We start from the raw sequence: 17,701 nt of genomic DNA, 5'->3' as shown, positions 1-17,701 counted from the left end.
GTGAGTGCTTCTCAGACGCCGTGTTCTGCTGCCTCAACACAGCGGAATTAAGGCGAGCACGAGGTTTCTCTCGGCCTGTTACCTACGTGGCCATCACGTCCACTGACCCAGAGGTCCAGCAGCCAAGCAATGAGAACACCGAGGAGCCTAGAGGAGAGGACCAGCCTGACCCGTAGCCTGACGCGCAGTCTAACGTGCAGGAGAAATGGAAGAGATTGAGGAAGAAAAAAATGAGCACCTCGTCCATTCCTCTAGCAAAGAGGAGCTAGCCAAGCAACTTGTGCAGCTCCGGAGAGAAGCTCAAGCTGTAAAACTAAGCTATAAAAGATACAGGGAGAACACAAAGCTTCTGCATAAAAAAGTAGCACTAATAGAAACCTTGAGCCTGCTAGAAACGCCTGAGTCGGCAGACGAACGAGAGGAAAGCCCACAGACCAGCAACCGGGCGACGAGCGCACTGCCCAGTAAAATAGACAAAGACTGGGAAAACGTGTGCTTTCACTCCCCCTCTTGGCGAAACTGGTGGTGGTCATCAGGGAAGCCACTCATACTTAACGAACCAGTGCCTGCACTCCTTCACCCCCTGAAGAAGGCACAAGCAGCAGTGACGGTAACGGCTGGACAACGACAAAGCCACCGCCACTACCACCATCATCTCTACCTCTAACAACAGTGAGCCCACAGCTCCAACCAGCAACCAAGAAAGAGACAACAGTAGCAGCAACAACAACCGTCGCCCTCCACGCTTCGCTAGAGGCAGAAAGAGAGGTGACGCAGGTGGTGCTAGGACCAGAGCTAGCGAAAAAGCCCAGGAGGAAACACCAAATCGGCAACAAGGGAGGCGAGGGGCAAATAAGAGAGGACAGCAGGAGAGAGAGCAAAACCCTCCTAACACTACTATCCGTTCCTCGCGTCCCCCCCTCTCCACCTCCTCTCGTCACCCTCCAAGGCAAGGCAGCTCCAGACGCACCCAGGCCACCCAACGGCAGTGCACCGCTCCTAGACTCCATAGAAAAAATGTCGTATGTGAGTACTGCTCCCGACGTGGCTACACAATTGAGGAGTGCCACTTGAGAGTGGCAGAGTTGAGGCAAAAGTAACTTCTCAGAAGGGTAATCGCTGAAGCCAGGCAGACTGTCCCCGCCTATCTACTTCCCGCGCCGGGACTAACCCCTACCGTGCGTCAGCCTACTCCCTGGTGCCAACCACATGGGTGGCAGTGGTTGCCCAATCTTGTCCAACAGAGTGGCCTCAGCAACCAACAACTTAGCTAGAATGACTGAGTCACCGAGGTCTCATCACCAGTTGACAGTCCTATCTGCCAACGTGCGTGGCCTCCGCACTAACATAAGGTGACCTGATCCACAGCTTTGTCCTGAGGCATCGCGTGGACATCGCAGTGGCAACGGAAACCTGGTTAAACAGTGAGGTGGAGCCAACCTTCGGCAAGATTGCCGGCTTCACCCACTGGATGAGGAGGAACCGCCAAGGAAGACAAGGACGAGGAGTGGCAGTATGCTTAAAGGAAGGAGTGCAGACCCAGACACTTGACATACGAGTATTGACACCGCCCACAAAGGAAGCACTGTTTCTGAGAGTTGTGCTGGCAGATGGCACTGCAATCCTCCTATGTGCCACATACCGTCTCCTAAGGCAAGGCCCCGCCCTTCTCGACTTCCTGACAGAGCACGTGGATGACCTGCTGACATGAAACAACTGCAGACACGTCCTGATCGTGGGTGACTTAAACCATCAAGTGGAAGAAGCCTCCTACGAAAAATCTTCTCACGGTGCAGGGACTGACGGACCATGTCACCTTCCCCACCCATGAGGGAGGAGGAACTCTTGACCCTGTCATCACCGACTTGGGCGAGGGTAGGGTCTCGTGCCGTCAGCTCGATCAAGTGGGCAGCTCCGACCACCACGCCGTCCTGACCTGAACAGACGTGGGCGTGGCCTGGGACGAGGCCACCTCTCGCACCATCTGGCTATGGAAAAGATCTGATTGGACTTCCCTTGGACGAGACCTGCGATTCTCAGACTGGAACAATCTCCTGTCTGGACAGGCAGAGTCTAAGGCAGAGGCCTTTAATGAGCAAGTCAAAGCTCTTCAGCAGGAACACGTCCAACACCGCCAGTACACCCTCCAGGCCCACTGATCAGCCCTGGTTTAGTTACCGATGTCTTGTAGCGGAGAGAAAATACACAACGTGGATCCGTTACAAGAGAAATCCAACCCATCGCAACAAGAACCTACATCGTGTGGCGTGCCGACACATGGTGGCCACCAGCAAGTGGGCGCAACAGAGACGGGAAAATAATCTCCGCTCCAAACTGTGTGGGCCAGGGATGGGTAGTAAGACCTGGTGGGCCCTTGTAAAGAAGAGACAAGGCATAAGCCACCAGGAGACCATTCCATTCCTCACTAAACAGGTTGGCACCACAGCAACCAGCAGCAAGGAAAAGGACGAGATGATGGCCAATCTTTTCTCTGCAAAAATGACCGTCGCTGATCCTACCAGACCACCACACCTGGCACAGGAATGTGCCCAACCAGCCACGACAGTGGAGGTGACACAGGAGAGGGTGGAACACCTTCTGAGGGCAGTGTATGTCAGGAAGGCCACTGGACCCGATGATGTGAACCCACAAATTCTTCGCCAACTGTGCTTGTGAGCTGGCGGGACTACTCTCACAAGTGTTCATGGCCTGTATCAGGGAAAACACCTGGCCCTCCATATGGAAGGCAGCTAGCGTAGTGCCTGTCCACAAAAAGAGCTCCAGGTCAGATCCTGCCAACTACAGACCAATCTCTCTCTCCTGTCAATAGTGGGCAAGATCCTTGAAAGGATAGTAGTGGAGGCCATCAGTCATCACCTCAAAGAAAATGCCCTTCTCTCCAACCAACAATTAATGAAGAAAAAGTTGAGGGGGGCTGTCAAGATGCTAATGGTGGTCTCTCGGTCCTTGGCACCTTCACAGGCTGTTGAGAGAAGAGTAACGTTTGGCACCGTCACCCTCCCGCTCCAGGAACACATAGGAATCCTTGGAGTAGACTTGGACCGAGGGTTACGCTTTGACCGCCATCTAAAACAACGTCGCCCGCCAAGCCTCCCTACATGTCTCTGCCCTGCATAGAGTAGCTCATCACCTGGACAAGCGAGGGATACAGCTGCTCTACAAGGCACAACTCAGGCTTTACTTGGAGTATGGAGCACTGACCTGGATGTCCAACGCAGCCACACACCTGCGTCGTGTTCTGTAGCTGTTAGAGGATGACAACCTCCAGCCATCCACACTGGCGACACCGCTGGACCCCCTGGAGCAACGCCGAGACGCTGGTGGTGTTCCACAAGGCACAAATAGAAGGAGTGCCACACCTGGCAAGGCTGAGGCTCCCTCCGCGAGACGCTGTGAGAGACACGAGAACGGTGCTCTCCAGCATCGAGCAGGTAGGGGTGCATAGGTCACGCGCCAGCCAACACCAGAGAACCTTTGTGTCAAGAGTCTCGCGCCTTTGGAACATATTCAACGCAACAGTGCCTTCAGTGCGTGAGATGTCGACACAGCGTGTAAAAGTTGCGGCTCACAGGTGGCGAGGTATACTCTCTAAGCCACTGCTGGTGTAAAATGTCGCTAAGCAGGCTTTTTGAATAGAGCCACGAGAAAAAGTGGTTCTTTAAGCCAAAGCGCAAGTATGCATAGGCAGTCAATACACGACCCCAATTTGCTTTTGTGTGTACTACGTGGAATTGTGACTTCTATGCATACTTCATGATGATGTTAAGTTTAAATGAAAGAGAGAGAGAGAGAGAGAGAGAGAGAGAGAGAGAGAGAGAGAGAGAGAGAGAGAGAGAGAGAGAGAGAGAGAGAGAATAGTATCTCCATTATCCCCTTAACGACACCACACATTGAAATATGTACCACCACTCTCTCTCTCTCTCTCTCTCTCTCTCTCTCTCTCTCTCTCTCTCTCTCTCTCTCTCTCTCTCTCTCTCTCTCTCTCTCTGTCTCTCTCTCTCTCTTACAAATGCAGGGAGAAGAATGTGGTGTACAGCTCTTTTCCCTCCATGGCTCTCCCCACGCAGGACCTTCCCCACTTGCTGTACGAGAGGCTGCAGAAATGGAGGCACCTCGATGCTATGGTAAGCTCTCCAGGGTACGATACAAAAAATGACAAAAACAACAAAAATAGGGGTTTACAAAACGTACGCCCACCACTACACAGCATTATTTAACACAGCATACCTTTTTTCTCTCCCCTTCTCTCCCCCTCCCCCTCTCTTGTGCAGGAGTGCTCCGTAACAGGAAGGAAATACACGTACGGTGAAGTGCTGGACAAGGGCTTAAGGTTTGGAGGCATCGTGAACACCTTCCTTCCTCCTGCCTCCTCCTCCGCCTCCCCGGAAGAGAAGATCAGAACAGTTACCTTCTTCTCCCAAAATTGTCCGGAGTTCCCCATATTCCTGCTGGGGACTCTGGCTACTGGCGCGACCTTGGCTACTATTAACTCCAACTACACGGCAGGTGAGGGAGGGAGGGAGTGGATAGGTGGATGGGTGGCTCTCTCTCTCTCTCTCTCTCTCTCTCTCTCTCTCTCTCTCTCTTAGCATTTATATATATTTTTTCCTTTTTTTTATTCAAGTTACACAGTATACTTATCCATCAGTCTATTTATTTATTCATTTACATATTTATTTTGATACAACTGGCATTTGCACAAAGTTTATTTATTTTTTTTTTCAAATTACACAGTGTACTTACCAATCAACCTATTAATTTATTCATTTATTTATTTCCCTCTCTAAGAACATACGTTGCAAGAAGCCACAGTATAGGAAAGGTTTAGTTTGAGGTCACAGTTGGCGGCTACAGTGAAACGCAATGCGCCACACACAGCTCACCGGACACATCCACTACTTTGCAGCCGAGGTGGCGAGGCAGCTGGCGCACAGTGAGGCAGGCTTGGTGGTGACGGAGCCGCTGCTGGAGGGCATGGTGAGGGAGGCTCTAGTCAAGCTGGGGAAGGATCTGCCAGTGGTGGTGAACGGCGTGTCTCAGCAAGGCTACCCTAATGTGAGGGACATGTTGGATGACCCAGCCAGGCCCTTCTGCGACCTGGTGCAGGTGAGAGAGAGAGAGAGAGAGAGAGAGAGAGAGAGAGAGAGAGAGAGAGAGAGAGAGAGAGAGAGAGAGAGAGAGAGAGAGAGAGAGAGAGAGAGAGAGAGAGAGAGAGAGAGAGACTTTTATCTTAGACTTCATGATAATTTTTTTTTCTTTTCTTCTCCTTCTTCCGTCTTCTCTAACAAGTCTTTAACAGTTTGTTCTTTCTTTGTGATTTTTAGTGTTCTTCGTCTTCCCCTTCCTCTTTTTCTTCTTCTTCGTCCTCGTCCTCCTCCTCCTCCTCCTCCTCCTCATGCTCCAACAACTCTTTTATTGCTTGTTCTTTGTTCTCCATTGTGTTGTGTTCCTCCTCCTCCTATTCCTTCGCCTCCTCTTCCTCTTTCTCTTCCTCTTCTTCCTCCTCCTCTTTTCTTCCTTTTCCTCTCCCTCTTCCTCCTCCAATGAGCCTGCTGCTGTTTGTTCTTCTTTGTTTTCCTCGTGTTCTTTTTTGTTGTTTCTTTTCTCCTCTCAAGTGTTTTCTTGTTTGTTCTTCTTTTGTCTTCTTCCGTGTCCTTTTCTGTTCTGTTCTGAAATCCCAGCGGTTCCCTAAGATACTTTATGCCCCCTAAGTTATCGTATGCTCCCTCCTGACGCAGACGCACCCTGAGGACATGGCGGTGATGCTGTTCTCCAGCGGCACCACGGGGCCTCCCAAGGGAGTGCAGCTGTCCCACAGGGCCTTCACGTCCAACCTGACCTTCTTCACCCATCCAAAAATCTTCCCTTACCATCCTTCTAAGGGTAAGTGTTAGCCTGCCTTGCTTCTCCTGTTTTTTTTTTCTTTTCTTGTCCTAGTAGTAGTAGTAGTAGTAGTAGTAGTAGTAGGAATGGTAACGGTAGTATTAATGCCAACATATCCTTTACTACTACACCATCTCTCTCTCTGCTAACACACACACACACGCACAGACAAACAGATAGTAAACCACAGGTAGCAATAGTCTTAAAAACTTAACATACCATAATTATATAGATTACAAATACACAATGCACACACAGAGGGGGAGGCGCAGGAGGTGGTGACGGGCCTGACTCCCTTCTACCATGTGAACGGGCTGTACCTAATAACCCTCATCGGCATGTACCAGGGAGCCAAGGTGGTCTCCTTTCCTGCCTTCGATCCAGTCAGCTACGTCAGAGTCATACGAGAACATAAGGTGAGGTTAAGGAGTTTGTGGGCGCAGAGGGAGAGTGAGGAGAGAAGAGATTGTGTGTGTGTGTGTATGTGTGTGTGTGTGTGCGCCCGCGTTTTCTTCTTCTTTTCTTTGTTTCTATGTTTTCTTCTTTTCGTTTTGTTTTCTTTTTCTTTTATTTATTTATTTATTTATTATTATTTTTTTTTTTGTGTGTGTGCGTGTGTGCGTGTGTTAAAGGAGCATCATAGTCAAGATTAAGCTGGATGCAAAGATCAGTTAATTAATTAATGTATGTACTTGATGTTATGGGTAACTGAACTGTCTGTCTCTCCATTAAAGGACAAACTGTACTAATGACATGAGGACAAGTATTAACAGAGCCATTCATCAATGGAGTTTTGGCTTAAGTACTTAACTGGTTCAATGATTTGCTGGTTCAATGACTCACTGGTTCAGAGGTTCATTGGTTCAGTTGTTCAGTGGTTGAAATCTTCCAGTGGTTTATTGCTTCACCGGTCCACCAACTTCCTCCCTCTACTGAACTTCCTCTTTCTCTTCTTTCTCTTCTTCTCCCCCACAACCTTCAGCCTTATCTCATAAAATAAAGTAAAAAATACAATAAAAGATATAAAAAATCCTCACAGATTGGAATCCTTCACTTGGTTCCTCCAATCCTGAACTTCCTAACCATGAGTGACAAGGTGACCTCAGCTGATTTGGCCAGCGTGAGAGGCGCCATATGTGCCGCTGCCCCTGTGCCCTCCACCACTTCCAAACTCTTCAAGGAGAAAGCACCCAACCCTATTATATTCCAGGAAGGTAAGGAGTGGCTGGACTAACGCTTTCTTTCAATGAGTTAGTCTTGTAGTCATTTTCATGAAGGTAAGGAGTGGCTGGGACTAGTTCGTAATTTCTTTGGGTTGATCTGTTCGCTTGCCGCGGTGCAGTCAGTCTTTCTGTGATATTTTTGGCCCTCTATACCCTCCTCAGTCACACCCATTACTAGCTTATCTTTCACTTTTATCATCTAAAAGTGTTCACACCGACTGCGATGCTACGCTAACTCTGCGATGTCACTGGTCGATGCTGGCAATGCCTGTGTAGTCATAATGTGAGCGATGCTAAGCTGTTCTGTGCACGGTAGCGTCCAAGGCGACCAGTGCAGTGACAAATGATAACATATCTTTCTTGCCCGGAATGACTCACAAATTACTCAGGCGCATGTGTCAGTTCAGCTATAAAGAAATCACTGGGCCGGCGACAGGCAAGCTACGTGAGCGACAGTTACACACACAGCAAGCGCAGCATCACGTCTGATGTGAATACCCTTATTTAAAAAGTACTGTGACGATTGAAAAGCACGTGACTTTGCATCGTGCGCATCGCACAGCTAGCGTAGCATCGCTTCCGGTTTGAGTCTGCCTCATCTTCTCTCAGGTCTTTCTCTCTTTCTCCAGTGTTCTTCTTCTGTCACACCCATTACGAACTTCGTCTTCTTTTATAAACCTTCTCTCACGTCTTTCTTCTCTTTTTCTAAGTGATTTTAAAAACACAACACGTACAAGTAAACAGTCTTGGGAAGAAAAGTAAACAATTCTTAAAGATTATCAAACATTTAAAAGTCTTGCTGAGAAAACGAAGCAATTCTAAAAGATTCTGAACTGAAGTTATGTACCTTTCAGACAGTTGAGACAGGAGAAAGACTTGAAAGCCTCAAAACAAGTTTTTTATTCTCCCTGTCCCATCTTCAGGCTTCGGCATGACGGAGATTCTGGGCAGCCACATGACGCCCCTGGACGATGAGAGGCTAGGCTACTGCGGGAAAGTGGTGCCCAATGTAATGGCGAAGGTTATCAACGCGGAGGGGGAAGCCTTGCCGGAGGGGGAGAGAGGAGAGCTGTGTATCAAGAGTCCCTCGGTAAGATAGGCTGGCAGCTCCTCCTAACCTCCTTCTCTTCTTCCTTCTTCCTCCTTTTAAGGCGGGTTCATACGGGTTGCGATGCTATGTTAGGTATGCGATGTGCACGATGCAAAGCCACGTGCTATAGTACTTTTCAAATAAAGGTATTCACACCGGACGCGATGCTATGTTTGCCATGTGTGCGATTGTCGCTCACGCAGCTTGCCTGCCGCCGGCACAGTTATTTTTTTCAAACATTGTAGCTCGGCTGACACTTGCGCGTGCTGAGTAAGTGCCCTTACACACGAGGACACTAGTGTCCGCCACCGGTGTCGGACACTAGTTGCCTCCCATATTATCAAATGGAGCCTTTCACACGAGGCAACAGCTGTGTCCCAAGCAGACAACTTCTGGGCAACAGATATTTCGGTGTCTCGCTCCCGCAACACGTGGCGGACACTGACGGTTGCCGCCACTCACTGCAAAGCATTGTTTTAAATGGAAGCTTTCACACGTAGCCACCAGTGTCCGCCACCGCTGCCCACTGGCCAGCTTCTCATGCTCAGTTTGACACCCACCATCATCCCATGATGGAAGGAGACGGCCTATCAAGGACAATTTCGAAGATGGTGGAGGAGAAGGTGAACACGGAGGACCTCATTTGTGAAATAGAAAAACTACCAGCACTATGGGACCCATCTTGTGAGGGATATGCAAATAAGATAGAAAAGCAGAACTGCTGGAATGCAATAATGGTGATACTCATTCCTGATTTTGAAGAGAAACCCCTCTCAGAAAAGAAAGAAATACGTAAGTCCTTTATGTGTCCTTTATGTGTCCTTTATGTGTTTCCCGCCATTCTTCCGACTGAGGTGTGTGAGTGGCTCACTAGTTGCCAGGCGGTGTCTTGAGCAAGGACACTAGTGTCCGACACCGGTGGCGTACACTAGTGTCCTCGTGTGTAAGAGCACTAACTTGTGAGTCAATCCGGCAACAAGCCCATGCCGCCACTTAGCACGCGCTGGTCCCCGTGGAAGAGATGGCGCAGAGCACAGCTTAGCATCACTCAGGTGTGAATACTCTCGTCGCAAGCATCACTAGCACTGGCCCGTGGTATTGTTTTCTTTCTTCCTTCCTTCCTTCCTTTCTTTCCTTTCTTCTCTTTTTTCTTTGTTCTCTTATTTCATATTTTTTTCTGATTTTTTCTCTCTTGTCTTGTTGACTTTTTTTCTTATCTTTATTACTTCTTTCATTTTCTGTTTCATCCTAAAGTTCATTCTTTAATTTTCACTTCTTTGTTTCATTTTAACTCTTTTATTTAATTATTATTATTGTTGTTTTATTATTTTTTCTTACGTTAATTTATTACGTCACCCACTACCAAATTACAATATACAGTCACGTATCCATCTGTCAGTGAATCATTCCACCAGTCCCTCTCTCTCTCTCTCTCTCTCTCTCTCTCTCTCTCTCTCTCTCTCTCTCTCTCTCTCTCTCTCTCTCTCTCTCTCTCTCTTTCTCTCTCTCAGCTAATGACGGGCTACTACAAGAACCCGACAGTCACGGCCCAGACCCTTGACGCCGAGGGCTGGCTGCACACTGGCGACGTGGCGATACACACTGACGGCTTCTTCAGCATCGTGGACAGGCTGAAGGAACTCATCAAGGTGAAAGGCTTCCAGGTGAGAGATGCTGGGCTGTGGTGGGGGGAGAGGTGTATGGAAGGTCGAAAATACTTTTGTCTTAGAGATGTCCCATCCATGGGTGACACATTAGGTCTTTCTCTTTCTCTTGCTTGTGACCTTTTGATCTTCTGTTTTACTCCTATCCTCTTTCTCTGTTTTCCCCTCTCTGCAATCTCAAGTCGTGCAGGCAGGATGAGGGGATGTATGGTGGCAGCAGTTTTATTTGCCATCCCTACTGTCGGGGTCCGCTTGATTATGGCGAACTTGCGGTTCCAGAACATAATTGCCTTACCTGGTGTGGCGGCACCTCCAGGCTCGACCTCGTAGTTCCGCTATTTTAACTTTCAGTTTTATGGGTTTTTATTTTATTCATCCTCTGACTGCCTTACTGATTTTATTGACCCTGGCGTTCTCATTGACCATGTTAGTTTTCTTATCTCTTGACCCCTATTCACATCTTTTGCTGCTCCGCTGTGGAGATGTTGAATTAAATCCAGGCCCTGTTAGATCACGTCGTCATACATGTAGGGTCTTGTACTCCAACATCAGAGGTCTCTTTGCCAACCTTAACGACGTTTCTGTTGTCAGCCAATGTCATGACGTGATCATCTGCGCAGAGACTCTCGTTTCTGACTACCGACATGACTCCGAACTCATGATTCCCGGGTTCAGCAAGCCGCTTTTCATTCGTCGCAGTGTAGCTAAAAGGAGACGTGGCATGTCGGTTCACATTCGCGAAGGCTTCTCAGCTCATCGGAAAACGAAATATGAGTGTACCTGTCATGAAACTGTCGTCATTCGTGTATGTGCGCAGCTCCAGAATTTTTACATCCTTGGCTCTTACCGAAACCCTGACAGTGACGATACTATCTTTGACTGCTTGTTAATGGCAATGGCAATGATTCAAGATGAGGACCGAAAGGCAGCCTTTGTTTTTGCTGGTGATTATAATGCCCATCACCGTGAATGGCTTGAATCAGTTTCTCCAACTGACTCCCATGGTCGTGCTGCTCTTGATTTTGCGAATGTCTCTGGATGTTCTCAGTTAGTTGTGGGTCCAACACATCTGGCTGGCAATCGGCTTGATCTTGTCTTTACCGACGTACCAGAGACAGTCAAGGTAACCACTATGGCACCTCTTGGCACATCAGATCACTCTGCGATTAGTATTCAACTTAACTTGAGACAAAATATTCCTGCATACACAGTCACCAAAGAGGTCTTCTTGAAGTGGCGCGTTAATTGGAGCTCTGTCAGAGAAGACGTTTCTCGTATTCGTCTAGGACCGGTCTTGAGCAACCCTGATCCTGTCTCAGCATTGAATGAGGAACTGAAGCGTATTATCTCTCGGAGGGTTCCTGTAAAGAAAGTTTGTTTGCGCTCCAACGACAAGGCCTGGTTCAACATTGATTGTCGTACTGCTAGAGACACTAAGCAAGCGGCTTATCGCAGGTGGTCACACTTAAGGACACGTGAAACTTGGGATGCGTACACTGTTGCCAGAGCTTCCTGTGCGGCAGTCTACAGGACTGCTGAGAGCGAATATTTTACCTCTGCGAAAGAAAAACTATCCACTGCATCTGACCCGCACAAGTGGTGGTCCACGCTGAAGTCAGTTGTCTTTGGTTTGCGACCATCTCTCCCTGCTCTGCTTTCTGATACTGGACAGCTGATCACAAGTCCAAAAGGCAAAGCTGATCTGCTGATGAAACACTTTGACTCCAAGCTCTGTCGAGCTCTAGCCCCCACCAGCGAGTTGCCTCCCGCCATGCCAGTCTTGACAAAACTGGCTTTTAGGTCTAAGGAAGTCATGAGACTATTTTTAGCACTCGACTCCCATGGCGGCACGGATCCGCTTGGGATGTTTCCTATGTTTCTGAAGGAAACAGCTGCAGTTCTTGCTCCCAAACTGAGTGCAGTCTTCAGACGCCTAATCCTGACCGGTAGTTTCCCCATGTGCTGGAGAAATGCGAACATCACAGCGATCCCTAAAGGCTCTCCATCATCTGATGCCAGCAACTATAGACCAATCTCTATCACGCCGTTACTTTCTAAGATCTTTGAACATGTTATTTCTGGTCGTCTCTCTCGTTACCTTGAACACTCTCATTAGATACCAGCTAATCAGTTTGCTTATCGGAAGAACCTAGGGACTACGGATGCGCTACTCACTATCTCTCATAAGATTCAGCAAGCTCTTGACTGTGGGCATGAAGCCAGGGTAGTCCAACTTGATTTCTCTGCAGCTTTTGACCGAGTCAACCATGCCGGTCTTCTCAGGAAGCTGCAATCTTTTGGTGTCGGTGGCCCGGTACTGTCCATCTTGACTCAATTTTTGACCCACCGCACCCACCGTGTGTGCGTTGATAGTTGCTACAGTGACTGGTACAGCGTCCACTCAGGTGTTCCCCAGGGTAGCGTACTGGGACCTCTGCTGTTCAATGTCTACACTTCCGATCTACTACAAATCACTAGCAATCCTATTTACGGATATGCAGATGATGTGACACTTGTTGCTACTGTCGAGTCACCGAATTCACGTCTTGATGTTAGTACATCCCTGAATGAGGATCTCAGACGTATATCTGACTGGTGTCGCACCTGGAACATGAAACTGAATGCATCAAAATCAAAATGCTTGTGTATTTCACGCTCTCGCACGCTAAATCCCCTTCACGGCCCTCTGCTTGTTGATGGCGCGCCTCTGACAGTATGTGATGAGCTTGATATTTTGGGTGTCAGATTCGACTCAAAACTGTCTTTTGAACGGCACATCAGGCGTCTTGTCAGTTCTGCCTCGCAAAAGCTTGGCGTTGTGAGGAAGGCTTACCGGATTTTTGGTGACCAGTCTATCTCTGCCAGCTGCTTCCGGTGTTTTATTCTTCCACTGCTGGAGTATTGTGCTCCTGTGTGGTCTTCCGCAGCTGTGTCCCACCTCCGTCTCATTGACAGAGTTGTCTCCTCCGCTAGGTTCCTCTGTGGTGGCGAAGCAGCTTGGGATCTTGGTCACCGACGCAATGTCAGCAGTGTCTGCATGCTATATAAGATCCATGCCAACCAGCTTCACCCGCTGAATGCCTCCATCCCAAACGCATTTGTGCCCACCAGAAACACTCGACTTGCGTCAAATTCACATGCGCGCTGCTTACAGCAGGTTAGGTGTCACACCAGTCAGTTTCAGCGAAGCTTTGTTCCTTGTGCTGTAAGACTTTGGAACATGCTTGACGAGGGCACATGCACTGCGAGTGATGTGCAAAAATTCAAGTCTGCTTCGAACAAAATCTTGAAGAGTCTAGTCAATTAAACTCTGGTTGCTTTTGCAGCTATACCTGTGATAAATTATGTAACTATACCTGTGATTTTATACCATCAAGTTTTAAGTAGTTATACTACATTTACTCGTGTTGTCTGACATATATTAAATAAGTCAGAATTGTTGATTTTTTTTGTTGAATTTTTTTGTGAGTTTTAATAATTCTCAGTTCGTTGAGGCGTTCTTTATAATTGTTTAACCTATTTTCTCCTCCTGCTCTGATTTCATCCTACTATTGTGCTAATTGCTTTTCCTTTCTTCTTTCTACGGTCAAGGTGGGTGGGGGTTGTCATCTGGCAACTTATAGCGCTTGCGCTCGTCCCACTCTGCCTTCTCCGTTATGTTTAATAATAATAATAATAATAATCAAGAAAATTGTCAATGCCAGAACTTGCCAGAACTTACATCGTGGAAATTCTCCCCTGAGTCTGTACTAATCATTTTGTCTCTAGATGCAATTTTAAGATTTTTCGTTCTTTGCTTGACCGTGAGTGTCACAGTGTAGCCAGGCTGATAATATTCCTAGAAAAGAAATAAATATATAAAACTTCCACGTGTTTCGAACATAACCTGAAAAGAAAGAGCCGTTTTGTTAATCACAACGTAATTAGTGAATAAATGAAAAATAACTTTTTGGGAGACCCTGTATTATCGGTCACCACCACCATCACCACCACCACCCTCTCTGCAGGTCTCGTCCTCGGAACTGGAAGACGTCTTACTGGAACACACGGCCGTGGCTGACGTGGCGGTCATTGGCATACCAGACGACCGCGCTGGAGAACTCCCTCGCGCCTACATCGTGCGCTCCTCCTCCTCCTCCTGCAGCGAGGAGGACATACACGGCTTCCTGAAGGAGAGAGTGGCGGAATTCAAACAGCTGAAGGGCGGCGTGAGATTCGTAGATGCGCTGCCCAAGAATCAAACTGGGAAGGTTTTGAAGAGAGAACTGCAGGAATTAGCGGCTAAGGAAGGATAAGGATCTCTCTCTCTCTCTCTCTCTCTCTCTCTCTCTCTCTCTCTCTCTCTCTCTCTCTCTCTCTCTCTCTCTCTCTCTCTCTCTCTCTCTCTCCTATTCGTAATCAGCAATGCACGAGCTAGAAGGACATAGAGAAACTACACATGTTCGCGTGTAAAGGTGGTTAACCATAGACTCCCACCGAGACGTGTTTCTTACGAACCTACAGTGAAGTATAAGCATCCTGATGATCGTGTGGAGTGAAGGAGATGAGTGTACTAACTAGTTAGATTTTAAACCTTAAGGATAACTCCTTATGTAGTAGTAGGTAGCAATGTAAGTAGCTCGACGTTGCCGTCGTCAAAATTGAATATAAGGCGAAGTAGCGAACGATTCTCTCAGACCTTAACCAAACTCCAAGAGTGGAGTGTTACAAGTTCCTGGAAGGTGCTCCCACTCCACAGCACCATGAAGCTCCCAGTCGTTCTCTGCCTCGTCTTGGTCGTAAGTAATACTTACAAAAATTTTCCTAAGTGCTTTGTGTGTCTCGATTTAGTATGTTGTTCCAGTATATTGTGGTCTTCATATATTCTATGTTATTTTCCATGTGTTGATATAATGCTGAATCTTGATGAGTGATTTAATGTCTTTTGTGGCACTTCGCACGTAGTGCTAATATTTTAATCTTACATTTGATTATTCTTTTATGTGATTGTTATGTGTGTCCTTACATGTTAATGTGTTATGCGTTACTGAATGACCTGAGTTGGTCGATAAAGCCCTGCTAGAGTAAAGTGAATAGTGACGTCAAGATTTATTGAAAGGTCACTCCAAGTTTTAATATGTGGTGGAGTTCTCGTCTTTCGTTGCCTGCGTGTATCGTTGAAATGTTTTAATTATTCGTTAATACATACTTAATAAATAAATTAATAATAATTAATTAATAAAAACTTTTCTGAATTGCGTTTGTGGCTTACCGTATTGTGAGAACCCCAGCCTTAACTCTCGGTTACCTGGACTTAAAACTTTGCAGTGTTTGGTATATAAATAATTAGTGCAGTTCCTGCGTAGCCTCTGCCTTCCCTTAAAGGTAAGAAGGAGGATTACGACAGCATCCCCGCTCAATCAACTACTCAAAAAAGGCTGTTTCCTTTCATTGAAGTGCTGCACAAGAGCGCAGCTTCTACGATTTAAAAACAGCTCTCACACAGGCTCCAGTTTTGCCGTTTCCTCTCTCTCTCTCTCTCTCTCTCTCTCTCTCTCTCTCTCTCTCTCTCTCTCTCTCTCTCTCTCTCTCTTGTTGGAACTGTACACAGATGCGTCTTCTCTAGAGCTGGGTGCAGTGCTGATGCAAAAGAATAATAGAGGTTCTGTGTTATGAGAGTTAAGAGTGAAGTAGTATATTAAGTTCTGGTGCTATAAAAGTTAAGTAAATAAAGGGAGCATAATCGCCAGCTGTGTCGCCTCACAAGGTCCTGTGAGGCTGGTGGTGAGAGACTAATACGAGGCATGTGTAACACTAAGGTAACTGAGCAATTAGAAGAGAGATTAAAGAAACTGAATTCATTATAGTTGTTAATTGCAGTAGTGAAGTCTCTACACGAGTGCTGTGTGAGGTGCGGCTAAGGCTGTCCGTTGCCGTCCCAGGGCTCGCAAATCGCAGCCGCGTTATCACGCAGCACGGCAAGCTTGATGCGTTGTCACAGCCGGGCTGTCTCGCGGGGCTCTCCGCAGCAAAAGGTAGCTGAAGGCTGGGCCCAACACTCCGCTTGTCTCCACGGCGCGAGGCGTGAATTCGTGTAGTAGTGCGAGGGCCGCGTGACGCTGACGTTAGCGCTCCTCAGCCGGTCGGGCGGCAGCGCCGGCGACAGAGGCAGTCAAGGAAGTGGGTGCTGGCATATGTGTTGATGCACGTGGCGTCCCACATCAGCATTCTGCCTTGTCTGAAGGGGAAGACTGTGATGCCATCTGGTCGGCGCCCGTCTCCTCGGTCCAAACCTCGCGGCTCCAGGATAGCCACCAATCCAGCTGCGGCCAAGGCCCGATAAATCAAATCGGTGAGGGCCGCATGGTGAGGCAGATGGCCGGGGTTGCGAGGGCAGAAGAGGCTGTGGTGCCCTAAAGCGTCCGTCACGGCCCCACAGCGGCAGCGATGAGGTTGCTGGACGCGGGTGCCCAGCCTTGATACTACGCCGACTCGGACCGCTTCGTCGGGTAGGGGGAGGCCTAGGCATTCCACTGGGATCATGGGATGGCTGACACCCAAGCTCCAGCGTGCGGTGCCGTGGCGGCGAGGAGACGCGCTCGATCAGGAATCGAACCCGAGTTGTGAGCCGAACGTGTTGACCACCACACTGCACGGTGTGTGTGTGTGTGTGTGTGTGTATGTGTGTGTTTGTTGTTGTTTGTTGTTGTTGCTGTTGTTGTTGTTGTTGTCTTTCACACATTTGTAATTCATTTTCATACACGTGTTCTTTGATGTCCTCTCATTGTCACTCATATTCACTTACTTTTCATACATGTTCACTCTTATTCCCCTTTAGAAAAGAAAGCAAAGCCGTTTTGCTTCTGAAAAAGAAGTCACATGTTGATCTGCTTACCTGGAGGAGGAGAAAGAAGAAGAGCACAAAGGAAAGCCAAACAGCAACAGACCTTGAGGGACTTGCAAGGCTTTTTAGTAACTACTACTAACCAGCAACAGGACAGAGAGACAGGACACCACAGCAGGAGGAGGAGGAGAGTAATGCGCAATCCTCGTGTGCAGTATGTCTTCCTGCGATAAAATACGTGACATAGCAGGTCAGGAGAATTTAGACTTAGCGGAACATGCTACATCTCTCTCTCTCTCTCTCTCTCTCTCTCTCTCTCTCTCTCTCTCTCTCTCTCTCTCTCTCTCTCTCTCTCTCTCTCTCTCAAAGCAAGAGTTAGTAAAATTTGCGGATGACACAAAGATAGGTAGATTAATTAGGTCAGAATCGGATGCCATCGCCTTGCAGGCAGACTTAGATAGAATGAATGAATGGACGGATAGATGGCAAATGCAATTTAATATCAATAAATGCAAAGTGCTTAGCGTAGGCAGAGGAAACCCACACAATAGGTACACATTAGACAACCAAACTCTGGTAGGTACAGGGTACGAGAAAGATTTAGGAGTTATAGTTAGCTCTGAACTCCGTCTAGGGAAACAATGCATAGAAGCCAGAAACAAGGCAAATAGGGTACTAGGATTCATTTTTAGGAGTGTTAAAAGTAGAAGGCCGGAAGTAATATTAAAGTTATACTTGGCGCTGGTCAGACCTCATCTAGACTACGCTGTGCAGTTCTGGTCCCCACATTACAGGAAAGATATAGGTCTATTAGAATCAGTACAGAGGAGAATGACTAAAAGGATACAGGGGATGAGGAGTATTCCTTACGAGGCGAGGTTGAAGCTGTTAAATTTACATTCTTTAGAGACACGTAGGTTAAGATAGTATAAGTGGTAGGTTAAGTGGTATAAGGGTTATAACAAGGGAGATGTAAGCAAAATTCTTAGGATCAGCA

General features: G+C 47.6%; 1 protein-coding gene across 1 annotated transcript in view; it reads left to right on the top strand.

Annotated features, from left to right (window-relative positions):
* Nucleotides 1–14,265, top strand: part of LOC135092925 (uncharacterized) — a 14,727-nt gene extending 462 nt beyond the window's left edge. Inside the window, exons 2-10 of the mRNA XM_063991725.1 lie at nt 4,037–4,145; nt 4,293–4,527; nt 4,928–5,127; nt 5,760–5,904; nt 6,163–6,320; nt 6,944–7,118; nt 8,051–8,217; nt 9,729–9,881; nt 13,889–14,265. Of these exons, the coding sequence (XP_063847795.1) occupies nt 4,037–4,145; nt 4,293–4,527; nt 4,928–5,127; nt 5,760–5,904; nt 6,163–6,320; nt 6,944–7,118; nt 8,051–8,217; nt 9,729–9,881; nt 13,889–14,176 (1,630 nt within the window). The 3' untranslated portion in view covers nt 14,177–14,265. The remainder of the gene's footprint in view (nt 1–4,036; nt 4,146–4,292; nt 4,528–4,927; nt 5,128–5,759; nt 5,905–6,162; nt 6,321–6,943; nt 7,119–8,050; nt 8,218–9,728; nt 9,882–13,888) is intronic.
* Nucleotides 14,266–17,701: the final 3,436 nt, after the last annotated feature.

This window comes from Scylla paramamosain, chromosome 41 (assembly GCF_035594125.1).
Source record: "Scylla paramamosain isolate STU-SP2022 chromosome 41, ASM3559412v1, whole genome shotgun sequence".
NCBI lineage: Eukaryota > Metazoa > Arthropoda > Malacostraca > Decapoda > Portunidae > Scylla > Scylla paramamosain.
The sequence above is the reverse complement of the archived record's forward strand: the minus strand, read 5'-3'. Positions and strand labels throughout refer to the sequence as shown.